The 17,051-nt window shown below is 41.5% G+C and overlaps 2 protein-coding genes across 2 annotated transcripts; both read right to left on the bottom strand.

The window, feature by feature from the left end:
- Positions 1 to 368: 368 nt before the first annotated feature.
- On the bottom strand, positions 369 to 9,091 carry LOC108789941 (ankyrin repeat and SOCS box protein 12-like). Its single transcript, XM_018560088.1, has 3 exons — positions 8,364 to 9,091; positions 4,660 to 4,841; positions 369 to 411 (listed from the first exon to the last, which is right to left on the bottom strand). The coding sequence occupies exons 1-3, from the start codon at positions 8,992 to 8,994 to the stop codon at positions 394 to 396; spliced, it is 831 nt and encodes a 276-aa protein (XP_018415590.1). The 5' UTR covers positions 8,995 to 9,091; the 3' UTR covers positions 369 to 393.
- A 3,863-nt stretch (positions 9,092 to 12,954) lies between these two features.
- LOC108789937 (ankyrin repeat and SOCS box protein 12-like) lies at positions 12,955 to 15,728 on the bottom strand. Its single transcript, XM_018560084.1, has 2 exons — positions 14,910 to 15,728; positions 12,955 to 13,088 (listed from the first exon to the last, which is right to left on the bottom strand). The coding sequence occupies exons 1-2, from the start codon at positions 15,721 to 15,723 to the stop codon at positions 12,955 to 12,957; spliced, it is 948 nt and encodes a 315-aa protein (XP_018415586.1). The 5' UTR covers positions 15,724 to 15,728.
- Between the last annotated feature and the right edge of the window lie 1,323 nt (positions 15,729 to 17,051).

Raw genomic sequence — 17,051 nt, 5'->3', positions numbered from 1 at the left:
CAGCACAGGGTGAGGAGCCTTTTAAAATAGAAAAAGAGATTGAGGACACAGAGCCTTTGAGTATAAGACATTGAGTATGATTACTATAACTTCCTTTAATGGTTTCTTGCACCGGGGCCCTGAGGTTTCTAGTTACGCCTCTGGTCTCAAATAATATTCAAGGAGAGGAGTAAATGTCCAGCAAAAGCTTTTAGTTTGCTCTTCTCAGATTGATAAACAGGCATTTTTGAGGCAAGTTGGCTTGTTAAATATCTTTAAAGATATGTATTTTCCGTCATTTTTAATGGTAAATACAGCCGGGAAGCTAGCGAAGGCACTGCAGAGGGTTGAGGGTTGTCACCCTGTCAAAGAACGTCCTTATCCTTTAAGTTTCCTCAGTCTTGTTGCTGGGCATCAAAAGCAACTAAGAAACTATAGAAAGACATGACACCTGTTTATATTTGTGCATATACAGTATATACAATACAGTATAGATTATATTGTTTGGTGACTGAAAGAAGTAAGTCTGGAAGTGATGTAACGCAGAGTCAATTACATTTTCAAGGTAAGCAGGATACTCGTAGCTTCCAGAGAGACTAGGGGAGAAGGAGGACATCAAGTAGCTAATGCTAGTGTAGCCCCTATATATATATGTTCATGTGTATATGTGCGATCACAGTGATTCATGTTCCTGACTGTGAATAGTTAATGGCCTCTGTGTGCCCTGGAGGCGGAGATTTATGGGAGTTGGAGTGCAGAGCAGAGACTGGGATTTTGCAAGAGTGATCTCTGAAACTACAGCTCCCAGGAGGCTGTGCAGGAGAGAGGAGGAGACTTAAGGGTGGTGGCTGCTGGGCGCGCTCAGTCTGGGACAGCCATCTGAAGAGGACAGACCTGTGTAGCCTAAGACTGTGTACAACAGAGCTGTGTGATCACTTCTGACATATAAGGACACACAGGCGTTGTATAGAGAGACTGACCTGGGTCGCTGAATCGGAGAGGACCCGATCGAGTGCCTGAAGGGAGGTCTGGTGACGCAGTGACCGCAAAGGACGTTGAGGCCTAGTTGCACGGCCGAACCAGCCGCCAGAGTGATCTAGCCGCCCAGCTGAGAGAGGAGCCAGATGGAGCCAACCGAGATGACTGCAAGCATCCTGGATGAGTGAAGACTTCCTATCAAGGACCCAGATGACTTCCCCTACTGAGCCTGAGCTGCAGAGGGATAGAGGACATCCAGCATCTGCTATCAGTTTCATCTGTTCAACTGACCTGAGGATTGGTGAGAGGCCTTTGGCCACATTGAGAACCTGTTTGCTGTTCATACCTGCACTACAATAAGGGCCCCAACGCCGGCTAGCTTAGGACACCACTACTGGCCAGTAGTCTAGGAAGGGTTGGGCATTGCCAAAGGGGAATCTTAAAGGGGCATACACCCCATTACAGAGAGGACATATAAAGACAATTGGCCTCACATACATCAGTGCTGACAGCAGATAGCTGCAGTTACTGAGTTGCAGAGTGCCTCAGCCTGTTGCTACACATTATTGTTGGTTGTTGTCATTATTATTGTATCAAAGTTATTCATATCTGATTTGTCAGTAAATCTGCTTTAAGATCAATTGAAGGTGTGTTGGTGTGCTTCGGATCCACGCTTTGGGCGGTACATTGGTGCAGGGGGATAGACATATCCGGTTATTCAGCGGCTCCTTAGGGGGTGAGCGCTACACTAGTAATAGCACTGAAAATTTTAAGTGTGTTTTTACCTGATTTTATTCAATAAACTACACGGTTTTACACTATACACACTCTTCCTTTTCTTCTTCTTCTTCTTTTTTTTTTATACTTTATTTTCTGCAAGGTCAATGCAGCAAATCAATGCAGAATCACAGAGCACATTATTGTTGCCACAAGGTGTACAGTATATCAGTTGGTATTTTCGGTGTTCTAACACAGAATTGTTCTACATCCACACACCATTCTCACCTTTAGTGGAGGTTTTACCTAAACATTAGCAGGGGACAAGAGATAGAGGAGATAAGCAAAAAGAGAGAGAAAAAAGAACACCAGAGAAAGTAAATGGCCCACAGATAAAGGAGGGGGGTGGGGTACAGAGCTCGGGGTCAGGGGGCTATAGGCCAGCCATTAAAACAACAGGGCTAAGAGAAACATGTCCAAAAATGAAGAGGTGTCATTCACAAGGGCAGAAATGTACTCAACCGAAATTAAAAATTGCACCCAATAGAACCATGTTTGCCAGAAAACTTCAGACTTCTCCATAAGTGTTGCAGTCAGATCTTTAATATGCATGATGTAATTTACTCTTGTGAACCAATGAGAGAGCATAGGGAAAAGACTTTCCATGCCCTTGAGATTCTGTCCTTGGTAGCGTTTAGAAGATGGACCATTAATGGTATATGATATACAGTGGGATGCAGCAGACATGCTGCAGGGCTGTCACTACGATCTAGGTCTGTAAGGTTGATGTGACACTAGACTAGACTAAATCTTAAAAATACATTCAAGTACCTTAACTATTAACAATACTGTATCCTTTTTGTGTATCACTCATCTGTAGATCCTCAAATCATCTCTGAATTTGTGCTGACACTGTCCTTCCATCTGGAGGGTGACTACTTTTGTTTCCCATAGTCTGTGTCTTTTGTAAAGTAGCCACCGCTCCAAGCTCACTCCTGTGATGGACTATAATCACAATACAAATGAGTAAACTACACTTGAAATTGTAGTTCATCACAAGAACGAGCTCGGAGCGGTGGCTACTTTACAACAATATTATTATTTTGGTATTCAAGAGTTTTGTGATCCCTGGAGACTCCCAGAAGATACTTGCTCAACTTTATCAACTGTATTGGTTGCTGTTGGTTAGCACAATTTTATGATTATACCGGCCATTCCTGGTTATCACAGAATGATACTTGCCCAACTTTATAAATTGTACCATGGAAGTATATTTGCACAAATTTATCAATTGCACTAAATGCAGTTTGAAAGAGTTGATTTTGCAGGATGAAAATATTTTTTAGTAAGTTTGCACACAAGAATACTGCTGACATTTGCATATCACTAATTTTGTTTCTTTATTTTATATTTTTATTGGAATTATACATCTGGTAGGATTTTCTGATTTTGATTTTATTTAGGTAGCTTTTATGTAGACTCAAGTAATTATAATATACACCAAACATGTTTTTAAGTGTTTTAAAATGTTTATACATAGACAATAAAAATGTTAATAATAAAAATAACGTAGTGTCCTTATAATATTTTTGATTATATGATATATTTTGTGATACATGAGTCACAGTAGTTCAGTTGTTATAAATAGGTACATTTTTGTAACTTTTCCTTGAAATCCTTCTTTTTCTAATTTCTTACATAGGCAAATGTGAAGAGATATTTACACGGTTATTCACAAAAGGGTGAAGAATTTGGAGAAGACAGGAGAAGTGAACAATCCTAGGACAACATATCTGAACTGAAAAGTGAGCAGAATTGGAGAACTTTTCCAAATCAGCTATTTTGGTCTAGATTGTTCCCTTCTGCCTTCTCCAAACTCTTCACCCTTTTGTGAATAACCCTGTTAGCGTTTGGATTCAGGTCATATGGAGAGGAGAGCAACAAGCTAACTTAAGAATGGATGATGCAGAGCAGAAAGTGAAACATATGACAGAGAAAGAAGTTGAAATATGGGAATGTTCTTGTGATAAGCAGAGAATGCAGAGGGACATGAAACTATTACATCCGTGAGAATCGTGTGGCCTATGATATGCTAACCGCACAGAGGAGAAGTGGTCATTGACAGTATCAGAAAGAGGTAAGCATTGGAGAAGTGATTAATCACAGGGTAGTATATTCATGAAGTGACAAGGAGTGAAGATTGTGGTACACAGCCTGTACCACAGAACAAGGGGGTAAACAGAGTCATGGTAAAGGAGTTGAACAGTAGACATGTGCGATTCGTTTCGTTCCGAATCGAAATTCGGACAAATTTTCGGAAATTCGGATGTATCCGAATTACAGACATAACAAATGCAAACGAATCCGAATTTCCATTTCCGAAATTCGGTAGCGGTAGTTCGAACGTTCGTTTCGTTTTCGGTTCTTATTCGTTTCGTTCTTTGGAGCAAAGTGACATTAGAGAAGGAGAAAAATATTTTTTCCCCCTCAAATGTCACGAACGAACGAAACGAATAAGAAACGAATAAGAATAGAAAACGAACGTTCGACCTACCGCTACCGAATTTCGTCCGAATCCGAATTCCGAATTGACTTTCACACCCGAATCTCGAAAAACGAAATAACACAAATCCGAATTTAAAACGAAACTAAACGAATTTTTTGGCAGTGCACATGTCTATTGAACAGTAAAATAACAGCACACAGTCCGCAGCAAGGAACAAGGGGTAGAAGGAGCCACACAGAAGTAATGCACTCCCTCCTCAGATACTATGCCATGAGTAGTTTCACAGACATACATAAACTCCAGCACAAAGGTTACTTTTTTTCATCACAAACACATCTATTACTTATGCTTTTCTGCACACAGAATATTTGCAGGGGCCAACACTCTGTGTAAGCCTACCTTGAAGAATTTTTATTAACAAAGCCCAAAAACAACTGGATTCTTACTGCAGGATTTTACCCCTAACAATTAATAATCCGCCTCCTATACTCTTCTTCATGGCGTGGTAACTTCTCTGGTCCATTCATTTCCTCATGGTACCGTAAGTATTTCTGTAGCTCATTAGGGATCCCCAGCTGATCAGTGACACAGATTTTTCCATTCTGTCTCAGCAGCCTTCTAATCATCAAACGACATTGAGACATAAGTGACCTGGGATGAGCTATATGAGAATTTAAACATATGCAAAAATCAGAACAGTTTATATTATACTTAGAATATACATCATCAGTATCAACCAGTGAAACAATAATTTATAGAGGAAAAAATGACAGATGTTTCAGAAACTATTTTACTCACACCTTGCATTTGTGAAATGTGCCATTGCTTTATTATGTCAAGCAAAGTAACATAAGCCTATATATTACGTCATGCTACTGACTGCAAATAGTAATAAGTCTTTCCAACATCCACACTATTAATGAGATCAGCATTTCAGCACATACAGCTCAGTCACTAGCTATAACCATTACTAAGAGTGAGTGAGGTATGCATTCTAGTCCATATAGCTTACAACCCAGTATCCATGCCACCAGTTGGATCTGCACATTAGTGCACACACATCACACCCTCAGTTTCCATGTCCCCAATCAAAACTGCTTTCCACTGCAAGCAGCTCACTTGTCACTACCCATGCCACTTGTGAGATTTTCACTCCAGTATGCACATGTCACTTCCTAATATGCATTCCACCAGTGTGAAAAGCAATCCAGAACAAATACTCATGAATAAATATTTACATATCCATATCAGCGCCTGTTGCCTCTCTATTGTGCATGCAGTGTCTGCTGCCTCCCTTCTGTGCCCACACTACACACTGTCTCCCTATAGCATGTGCAGTGATCCGTGCCCATCTTCTGCACTGTGCACTCAGTACCTGGTGCCTCCTTATTGCTGCCTCCCTACAGCATGTGCAGTGATCACTGCCCATCTTCTGTACTGTGCACTCAGTACCTGTAGCTGCCATGAAACCTGGACATAGCATTCAAAACCCGGACTGTCCGGGTGAATCCCAGACAGGTGGCAACCCTACCTGATGCCTTCCTATCACTGCCTCCCTTCGGTGCCCACTGCCTTCCTACAGCATGTGGTCCCTGCCCATCTTCTGTTCTGTGCCTTCCCATCGCTGTCTTACTTCTCTGCCCACTGCCTCCCTACAGCATGTGCAGTGATCACTGACAATCTACTGTACTGTACACTCAGTGCCTGGTGCCTCCAATGTTTTTACTGTGTTTTCTGGCCTAGTAACTAGCTTTACATTGGCTAAAAATAATATGAAAAGACATTCAAGTCTGGAATGTACGCAAAAACACCTGTAAAGTAAAAGCCAAAAAAAATGACCAAAGACTCTCAGTGCAAGTGTGAATAGGGCTCATAGTGCACACGCAGTATCTGGTACTTCCCTACTGTGCATGCAGTGTCTGATACCTCACATGCATTGTCTGGTACCTCCTTGCTGCTAATGCAGTGCATTGTGCTTTATATCTCCATAATAAATATGGTTCATCTGGTGCAGTATCATATTGTATGCACTGCCTGGTGCTTCATTCCTCCCTAATACATGCCTCATGTGTCCCTATTACATTCAGATCTTGTATATATATCTTGTCTCAGCCTCCCTACTACATGCAATATTTTGTGCCCCTGCCTCTCTTCTACACACTGAGTGTGGCGCTTTATGCCACCTTACTTACTACAGTGACCCATGTCTTCCTACTACATGCATTGCATGGTGGTTTATGGGTTTCTAATACACACAGTGTATGGTGCCTCATGGCTCCATACTACATGAAATGTGTGGTGGTGCCCTATGCCTCCCTACTACATGGAGTGCAAGGTGCCACATGGCTTCCTACTACATACAGAAATGTGATGCTCTATGCCACCTTAATACATACATTACCTCAATCCTTCCCAATACATAAAGTGAGTTGCCTCCTGGCTTCCTAATGCATGAAGTGCATGGTACCTCATGGCTATCTACAACATGCAATGTGGGGTGGTGCTTCATACCACTGTATTACACACAGTGCTTCATGCTTCTCTGTTAAACATGATTCATCATACCTCCCTTTTAGACACAAAACCTATCACTTTCTTTAAAGTACAGGTAAACCCTAACCATGTAACATTTATGTTTGTGTTGTGTCGCCAACACGCTAGTGTCCTCTGGGAGAGAACGAGTAAGAGATGGACAGAACATTGCCCCCCTACAGGAAATATCCGCACAGGGACCTTTCTGACAGAAGCATCAGGTATTCGGTTATAAAGCTGCAGATTTAAAATATTAATAATGACTTTTAAATTCACATTAAACTGTTAAAATAAACTTTAACAATTCAGAATGAAATACACAACCTTGACATGTGTTAAACATATTGCTGTACCTGTGCAGTCTGTGTATTTTAGTTGATGGAATATTGTACTGGGTTCTTATAAATCACTCATTCTGGGTTCTTACCTCTAGAAAAGAACAGCTAGAAAAGCATAGGGTTACAGTTTGCCGACTCTCCTGGTAATCGGTTCGAAATATACAGAGACATAGCGGGCAGACTGTCTCTTTAAGCCTTTTTGCTTCATAATGGGTGGTACAAGATAGATGGTCTACATAGGGAGCAACAAGTAAAAATATCACCCTGAGTATACCATATAACATCATCCCAAATGGTATGAATGCACTGGAATGCATTGGAATGCACAATGCACAAACTACACATGTACATGAGCATACATTAATGATAATTTACATTAAGCTTTACAAACAATTAGGAAAAATTGTTTTCTTTAAGAGGAAAAGGCAGGCTGTCCAGTATTCACACAGGAGCTGCTGTCAGTGATAAAGTGCAAAACCAGATACATCCTTGGCATCCTTGGGAAAGTGAGCTGCAAAGCTTAAAAAAGAATTGTAATAGCTATCAAATGATTAACGTTTGGGATCTGCTAGATATTCAACAGGAGGTGAGAGCCAGGATAGGGGCAAGAACATTTTCAGGTACACTAGTCTGTACTGATAGTCAGAGAAAGGTGAGGGATATTCCGCTGGGCACTGCTTCTGACCTAAGGATGGGACAGTAATATTTACAGAGACACCACACCGTAGAGGAGTGAATAATAGAAAGGTCCCAATTTTAATTTGCCTGTCATTATAGCAAACTGGTGAAAGTGGCCCAAAAAAGCAGGGTGGCAATGGGCCCTTAAACAAGAAACCCACATTCCAAGGGAGAGGGGCTTCCAACTCCCTGGGTGACTCCTGCTTTTAAATCCATAATGGTTTATTGGATTACAAATTATGTCCCCTGTGAAATCAGCAACCTAAACAGCACGTAGTATATTCCCATCTTTGCTAAAAAGGAAGTATAGTACCTCCTTTTTATTAGTGTATATTTTCAAGGGGATAGTGGGCAGTGGTATGTCTAGGAGTGGTATATCCAGGGACACTGCATGGCTATTTTAAAATAGGCACAGTGTTATTTCAAGGTACAATGTGCTGCTGAGCTAGGTATAGGACATATTAGGGGGCTGCTGTATATTCACGTGTTCTCATATTATAGAGGTTTGGTCATTTAAAATGAAACTGCATATAGATTTCATATAGATCACATTGTATCATGTATGACCAGTTTACGGATAGCATGAAGTTAACAGGTAAAGAGATAATATGACCTCTACTACTGACAGTCCATACCTCGTTCTCTCTCTAGAAGTTTTTTTGTTCCATTTTCTGCACTTAACAGGCTTTCTTGTATATCATGCAAGAACATATTAGCACCAAAATCAATGAGCAGTTTCACGAACTGGTCCTCATAGCCGTTTCGAAGACATACCCCCAATACTGACTGGGGATTTGTAAACTTTTGCAAAAAATCCCGATCTGGACAATTATAATCTGGGTCAGCCCCATAAAGAAGTAGTGTTCTGAAGCATCCTAGGACAGCAAAGTGAGCCGCTAAACATAACAGGGAATGGTAGTAGCCATCAAATGATTTAAGATTAGGATCTGCTCCATATTCCAAAAGCAGTGTAAGGATGTTTTCATGACCTCCATACTTTATTGTTCTGTTTATGGGGTGACATTCGCCAACAATATCAGGGTTGGCTCCGGCTTTTAAAAGTACCTGTATACATTCAACGTGGTTGTGGCCAATAGCATCATTTAAGCAATATGACAAAACTTTTCCACCACTCTTCCTGATCAGTTCCTTGGCTTTATCCTCAGACAGGAGCCTGCACAACTCTTCTGGCTTGTTTGCCCTCATAAGATCCCGAGCATTACCATGTAATTCCTCCTCCTCCTTATTCACTCGTAATCTCGACATTATCAGAAATCAGAAGTCAGGAATGGGTATGATCCAACTGTAGATGCAGAAATGCTATTGGGCAAACATTGCAAAACAATGCATAGCAGCTCTTATGCCATATGCAGCTTCATTTCATTGAATCTGAAACATACAAACTGATTCACGCAGAGTATTTTCACTCTGTTCAGCTCCACTCCTAGATTCTTCTGTATCCTATGTAGTTTAATAAGTTTGCACAGAAGAGAGGAGTCCTCCTCGGTTTGATCTTTCTTCCTGTTTTTCAATAGTGAATAGAGATCCGGCATGACATTACAGTCATGTGACTAAACCTCACATCCTCCTCAAAGGAGGGGGCTGTAGTAGGAGCACAGTACAGTGTCTGCAAGAGATGACTGATGAAACATAAGTATTACACTACTAAATGTGTCCCCTTTCCTTGAATAGGTCATTCAGAAGTGTCACATGGACTTCAGATTTGGATTTTTAAGGTCTTAGCTCAGCATTTGTGATGTAGTGCAAGGAATCTGTCATACAATCTGAATGTAAAAACTAGGGATGCACCAATACCGGTTTTTCTGTATCGAGTACGAGTTCCGATATTTTGTTCGGTACTCGCCAATACTGTATACCCCAATTACCAGGAAGCTGGTGTTCTATCGAAAGAACATTGGCTTCACTTCCCGAGTCTGCCTGGCTTCCTGACCAATCAAGAAGCTGAGTGGCAGATCATGAGGTGCCGCCCGGCTTCCTGATTGGTCAGGAAGCCAGGCTGCCTAGCAGCAAGTGAAGCCGGCTTCCTAGCCAATCAGGAAGCTGGGCGGCACGTCATGACCCACCTCACGGCTTCCTGACTGGCTGGGAAGCCAGTTTCACTTGTTGCTAATCAGGAAGCCGGGAGGTGGGTCATGAGTTGCCGCCCGGCTTCCTGATTGGTTAGAAAGTCAGGCTTCCTAGCCACTCAGGAAGCCGGGAGGCGGGTCATAACCTGCCGCCCAGGTTCCTGATTTGAAAGAAAGCCAGCTCCATTCTCCCTTTGTGTCTGCCAGTCAGAGGGAGATCTCCCTCTGACAGGAAGTTCTGGTATCGGAGGTAAACATCGGAGCATTTGGGCGAGTACGAGTACTCACCCAAATACTTGGTATCGGCACCAATACCGATACTAGTATCATTATAGGTACATCCCTAGTAAAAAAAAAACAATTGAGTTTAGATAGAATTGCAAAGAAATCTAAAGTTGTGTGGGCTTACATTAAATCCATTCATAATATACATTTAATCCATTCATAATATACATTTAATACATTCATAAAATGTGGATGAGGTTGTATGAAACATTGGAAGAATAAGCTAAACATTTTTGTTTAGGGTAAAGCTAAAAAATGTACCCTTGCAGTGGGTTCCCCTCCGCAATCTAATTGTACAATCTTCTTTAGGTCTACGAGCAACTATTTAGTAAAAGAGCCTGCCAGATTGCATACAATTGAACGGATTGTTTAGGTTTGTGTTCATATTTCAGAGTTTTCGTAAATGAAAGTGTACAGAGATTGTACAATCAGTCCCCGTTCACAACTAGGCGATTTGCAAATTTCTGTGCATATTTTTGCAAGTGTTTGTCCATTGACCGCAATGTCTTTTAACCACTTGCTGTCTGGAGTAATTTCTTTTATATTTGCACACATGATAAAATCAGAATTTTTGACTAACAACAGGTTAAAACCCCAAAACAATTATATATGTTCTGAAAGCAGAGGCCCTGTAGAAAAAAATGCTGGATGCAAGTTTTTATGTTGCATGGTATTTGCGCAAATGTTTATCAAACCAGCATTTTTAGGCTAAAGTACACTGAAATTAAATTTAGTGCACAGAAACAGAATATCATACACAATTTGTTGGTGAAATATAAAAGACGGAGTCACGCCGGGTAAATAGATATCAAACATGTCAAGCCTTAAACTGCATTTGCCCGTGAAACCGCAAAAAACTACAATACCCAAAATTTCCCATAGGCGACAATTTAAAAGCTTTTACTGCTCATCAGTGTAGTGTTAACAGTGATTGATGGCCCTAGAATTATTGCTTTAAAGGAGAACTATGAGGTGAGTGAAAATCACTCAGCCTCATAGTTCGAGCCGACGTGTGACAATGAAACTGTCACACGTCGTCTCAATAGATCGGCTCAATAGATTGGGAAGTGAGTGAACACATACCGTCGCTCGCTCACTTCTCAATCAATGACTGTCACTCACGGCTCCCTGCAGTGATTCCCCCCCAGCTCCGATCATCCAGTGCTGACAGCTGGGTGCGGGTACAGCTGGCTCTGCCTCTAGATAGGCAGAGCCAGCTGTCAATAACGCAGCCGGGTGGATCTCTGAGTAATGTCGGGATCCGTCCCGGCTGCAGCAGTCTCAGTATACCGCGAGCTTTGGGTCACGGGAGAATGCTAGTTTGTGTCCTTCCGTGACCCTTAGGAGAACTATGGGGAAAAACACTTACCCTATAGTTCTCCTTTAACTCTGACGCTCGCAGCACAATTTTCGATTTTGCACATTGGCGCACCCGATGCATGTTTGCGCTTGTATGTGCGTGCATGAGGTGACCTACCTGTAGCTTTGTTGCTCTATTCCAGCAGAGTAAAATCAGGTCACCATTATGACTGTGGTGTGTGGCTGACCTTCGTAAATCTGCATGGAATAATTACATGGCCTTTGGTAGGTAAAACTGCTCCTTTATTTACAATCCATCTGTGTATTTAGCTGTTTGCTTGGAGTTCAGCTTTAAAATGTTGTCATTCAGTTTCATGGTTCAGTAATTAAGAAACTGGTTTTGTTGTGAGAAGGTTGGATATTATGAAGCTAAAGAAAGCTGTAGGTGTGATCAAATACCCCCTTTAGAAACGACCCTCTTACAGCTGATTTGGCATCATTGTATTCCTTTATTATTAATGCATGGTATTATCATGCATCTGGGGACGTATGTCTTCTTAGCAATAACATCATCACACTATGTAAAAGGAAAGGCTGTGCTGACACAGATACGATGGCTTGGTGCAAACACAATAGAAACACCAAATGAAATGGGAGTTTATAGGAAAGTTAAACTATATGGGGCTCCTATTGCTAAACTCCTTTTTAAATATGTTAGTTTCCAAGCTGCCATGCTAATGCTTTGGCTTCAATATTCCTGAGTCACTGGTGAGAAACAATACACAGATCAGTAGTGAGGACCTCACTCTGACTTCAGGTGTTTCATACATATACCAGGTCACAGACTCGGAAAGTATTGGTGCCAGAGACAGCTAGGCAACTAGCATTTTAAAAAGGAGGTCAGCAAAGGCAACTCTCATGAAAGGTTTTATTTAACTATGAAATCTAAACGCTAAACAGCTGCAAAGGAGCCATATTAGGTTGACTGCCAGTTACTACTGTATTGGAAATGAGGAGAGATATCTAGTACTTCTAAGAAGCGCGCAACTCACCTTCCTTCCTACTATGAGACAGCACACATACTTGCTGATTGGATGCTCAGACATGGGAATGGGGAAAGCACACTGTTTAAACACAAAGGCAAAGTGCTAAACAAATTCTAGTGTGGTTTCCTGAACACTAGGATGATGCTAATCTGAAGTGCAGAGTGCAAAATAGATTTCCCACCTCCTCTCCTCAAAGATCGGAAGGCTTTTCTTTTTGAATAATGGAGCAATATTTTATTGTACACACATTTAGGATTTATAAAACTCAATTTCAAGAAGGATTGGTGCTGTTAAAGGCAAAGGATAGTTCTCCTCCTTAGTAGGTAGCTGATATTATTATATTGTTGTTATGCATTTCTGCTATGTTGTCCACCTTCTGTGTATACATGTCCAACCAAACTACACAGTTTAGAATGCAGTTCCACATTATTTGATACTTTTGCTTAGTTACAAATCGTGACTTGTTAGCTCTTCATTTTCCCTGGGGTTTCGGCCATTACAACATTCCATCAGGTTTGGTGCATCAGATATCTGATCATAGTCTGAGGAATCTCCAGTTGGTTGAGGAGATGTGTTTTTCCTGCTTGTCTCAGCAGCTTCATGATGGTCAATCGGCACTGTGACATCAAAGACTTTGGGTGCACTATAAAGAGATTATAAACAGGTAGTGATGTGACATTTTTGTATCAGCTTTTTAAGGTACAATATGGTAGAAATAATGCCTTTAAAATGCACAAAAGGAGAGTAAACTGTACTGCTCAGTTCCTGTCATCCTCCAAGATCCATGGCCCATAAGCTCTACTCTCTGCACCCCCTTCCCCTACACTGATCTCCCTGACTAACCCCTACACTGGCACTGTCCCTCACTAATCTGGTGTCACTAAAACAGCCGTGGTCCACTCACTTGTGTACCATTGCTTCCAGACATTGCCTGCCCCCGCTTCCCCCTTTACTGTCACACTGGTAGCCAGGTTTCCTCTCAAAAGCATACAATACAGTACAGTAAAACAGCTAAATCTATAGTGTTGGTGCATACAGTATATGAAAGCTATGATATGGAAGTATATGAAAGATTTGTATTCCATTAAAGCCTTGGCAGCCACCACATGGAAGTCTAGAACGTAAATAGGCATAGATATATAAAAACGCGATATATTCCCATTTAGTACATTTTACAGTTAATGTAAGATATAGATGGTATGGAGACCCTTGTTTCACTTTTGTGGTGGATATTCTATGGATCCATTGTGGAAGACATGAGATGATATTTAATATTGGTCAAAGGTATTTCCAACATATTGTAAAAGATATTTGCTCGATCTAGAAAGTGAAGAGCAAACAGAATGGAAGAACTAAAGGGACACCATCACAAAGTAAAATAACTGCAAAAAGCCTTAGATAGAAGCCACAGGTACCTGTGTTAAACTAGCTATACATGGTTTGGATTTTGGCTGATTCCTGCTGAACTGGCTGAGATTCCAGCTGTAGGTGGCCGTGTTGCCACTACTTGGCGTGACAAAAGTCAATTTAAATATCAGCTTTAAGTTGGGTGGAAAATTCTCGCCTGAGCAGTGACTGCATTCAAGGAGGCACAGTCACTGTTTGATATTCAGACAGTCGTGGGTACTGCAGCTGTCTCAATATAATAGTTGGTAGCGGAAATCCCTCATCCAAGGCCAGTCATTCAATAGTGCACAGTAGTAGAGTGTTAAATGCAAATTGCAGTAACCTATAGAAACCATTCACAATCCTGCAAAGATCAGACCTGTACGAGCTTCTGATTGCCTGATTTTCGTACTTCATACCCCATACTATCAAAGACTTTGGGGTTGGTTTACTAAAGGATTAAAGGCTGTTAAGTTAATAGAATGTATGTTTGCAAAGAGAATGTATGTTTTCACTTTGAATTCTCAATCTTGTGCAAAGTAAAAAAATAAAAGTAGCACGTGATTGGTTGATTGCCGTAAATGCAACTTCACTTTATTTACTAAGCTTGGTGAACATTTACTTTAAGTGAACATTCTCTATTTCTTTAGTAAATCAACCCCAATGCATCAGCATAACAGCCAGGTAAGTAGCATTTGCAATGTAGAAGCCATCGGTAGCTGTCCACATATTTCTCAATGTGGGAAATCCAAAATGTATGAATTGTCCCTAGAACAGAAGGTGAAGTCTAATCATCCATTAAGGACAAATGTTCCATCACAGCTGTCTAGCATAAGAATCCCCTCACTTTGGGGAGATTCCCTCTCATTTCCTGTGCTTTCTAAAGTACAGAAAGTGAAAGGAAATCTTCCTGGTAGGAAACTGACACCAAACGATAACCTTATAGGGGTTTCAGTCCTATAAGGTTATCTCTACTTCTCTACTATCTAAAACTAGAAAGAAACATTCTAGCTATAAGACATTCTTATGTGATATATGGGGACCCTTGGTGTGTATTCATCCAAATGTCAGGAATTACCTTTTTCTCTAGCTAGAAGCTCCATTGCTTCATGATTAGGGAATGACTGGGCAATGTTGAGGTCAGGCAAGTATACATTTGCTCCATAGTCAATAAGTAACTTTACAAATGATGTTCTACAGCCATGTTTCAAACACGTGTCCAGTACAGTTTTAGGTTGTTTTATCCTTTGTAGTATTTTCTCATCAGTACAGTTGTAGTTGGGGTCAGCACCATAAAAAAGCAGAGTCCTAAAGCACTCCAAGTGCCCATACACAGCTGAAAGGTACAACGGTCCAGTAGAAATGGTGTTACTTGCTGCCCAGTCAGGTAACTTGCACTTGACATTGGGATCTGCACCATATTCCAGGAGCTCCCTTAAAATGCTGATGTTGCCTTCCCTGGCAGATGTCAGCACGGGAGAGCCGTTATTGTGGACACTTCCGGAAGGACTAGCTCCAGCTTTAAGTAATTCTCTGACACAGTCAAAATGACCAGCACTGACTGCAGCAAAGAGCGGAGTTTGGGCCTTCACATCCAGTATGTCCACTTCTGCCCCACTGGCCAAGAGAATCTTCAGACATTCCAGGGACCCTTTGGAGGCAGCCAGGCGGAGAGGTGTTACTGGAACTCCCCACCCAGTACGACTGTCCAGATATTTCTTATATTTCTCATCAGAGAGAAGAAAAGCTAGATATTGTGGGTTATCCATTGCCACTGCAAGATGTAACTCACGACTTTCTTCCAATGCCTCTTCATCTTCTTTAGGTTTTAACATTGCAAAGATTTTTGTGATATCCATGACTCTTATCTTTAGACATCTGCAGAAAACCATTGTCAGAATGAACGATCTGCAAAATAAAAGAAAAAAGAAAAGGATTTAATTTTTACAAGATTTCTACATACCTGGAGATCAATATGTTTCATGTTCACATTTCACAACATGGAGTTCCTACCTCTATGAGCCTTTTGTATATCAGAAAGTACAAGCAGCATCTTTGCTAAAAAAAACTGATGTGAGGAAATCGTTTTCAGTAGGGTTGCACACATACCAAGTACAGTACTCGGTACAAGTACGAGTACATGTACCGATACTTTTGAGCTCCAAGACTAGACTAGAGAAAAATTCAAAAATTGGGATTTGTACATCTCTGTTTTAATGTACGATTTTGTTTTTATAAATATAAATAAAGGGATGCACAGATGCCAGTTTTGCGAGTACGAGTACTTGTACTTGCCGAGTACTTACAAGTACAAGTACTGATACATTTTTGTTTTTTTGTCATGTGACAGTTTTTCTAAAACAATACAGACTAATGATTTCAGGACAGTGGTGGAGTGCCAGAGCCAGGTCCCGGCTGCAACCGCTGCAACCCTGGTAGTTCTCATGAAAATGCCAAGTATCTGCACTGGTACTCAAAAAGTATCTGCGCATCCCTAGTTTGTGATGGGTCACAAGCACAGAATGAATGTCACATTAGCCGGGGATGCAATGCCCGATCTATTCGATGTACAGACAGGGATCCAAGTTGGGTGTTTGCCTTTTGCTGGAAAACTGTTGGAACACTGTCCCTACTGTTCGATAGCTGGGGATCAGCTGAAGCAGCTTGTCTGCAGTGTAGTCCGCATCCAATAAAGCACCCAATAAGTACATTGTGTGTTACTGCAACATACTGTAAGGCACATACTTTTAAGGTGCCCACACACCTTGCGATAATCGTACGATAATGTGTGGAAGGTGTGCAACCTCTCCTGCTGTCAGGTCGCACGACTTTTATCTTATGAACATGTTCGAAAACCCGCCGAGAATCGTACAATTGTCGGTGGGTGTGTGGCATGTTCGCAAGATAAAAGCCGCACAGGCCGGTGTACGCAAGCGCACACTGCCCATTTAGCATTGCGGTCATCGGAAGCCCGCCCCTCAGCGGGGCGTGGCTTACGATCATTGCAAGTACGATCTGCCTGTCCAAGATAGGCAGATCGTACGTTTTTTTAATTACCTTACAACCATCGCAAGACAGAAGTCTTGCGATGGTTGTAAGGTGTGTGGCCAGCTTTAGAATGGAAACCCCAACTCACAGAACAGCAGGTGCTGACAGACCCACAGTATAGAGCACCATACCACATATACTGTGTGTTGTGGTGTGCTGGGTAAAAGGCAGC

Source organism: Nanorana parkeri, unplaced genomic scaffold (assembly GCF_000935625.1).
Source record: "Nanorana parkeri isolate BGI_ZX_2015 unplaced genomic scaffold, ASM93562v1 scaffold431, whole genome shotgun sequence".
Classification (NCBI taxonomy): domain Eukaryota; kingdom Metazoa; phylum Chordata; class Amphibia; order Anura; family Dicroglossidae; genus Nanorana; species Nanorana parkeri.
This window is presented reverse-complemented; position numbering and strand designations above follow the sequence as displayed.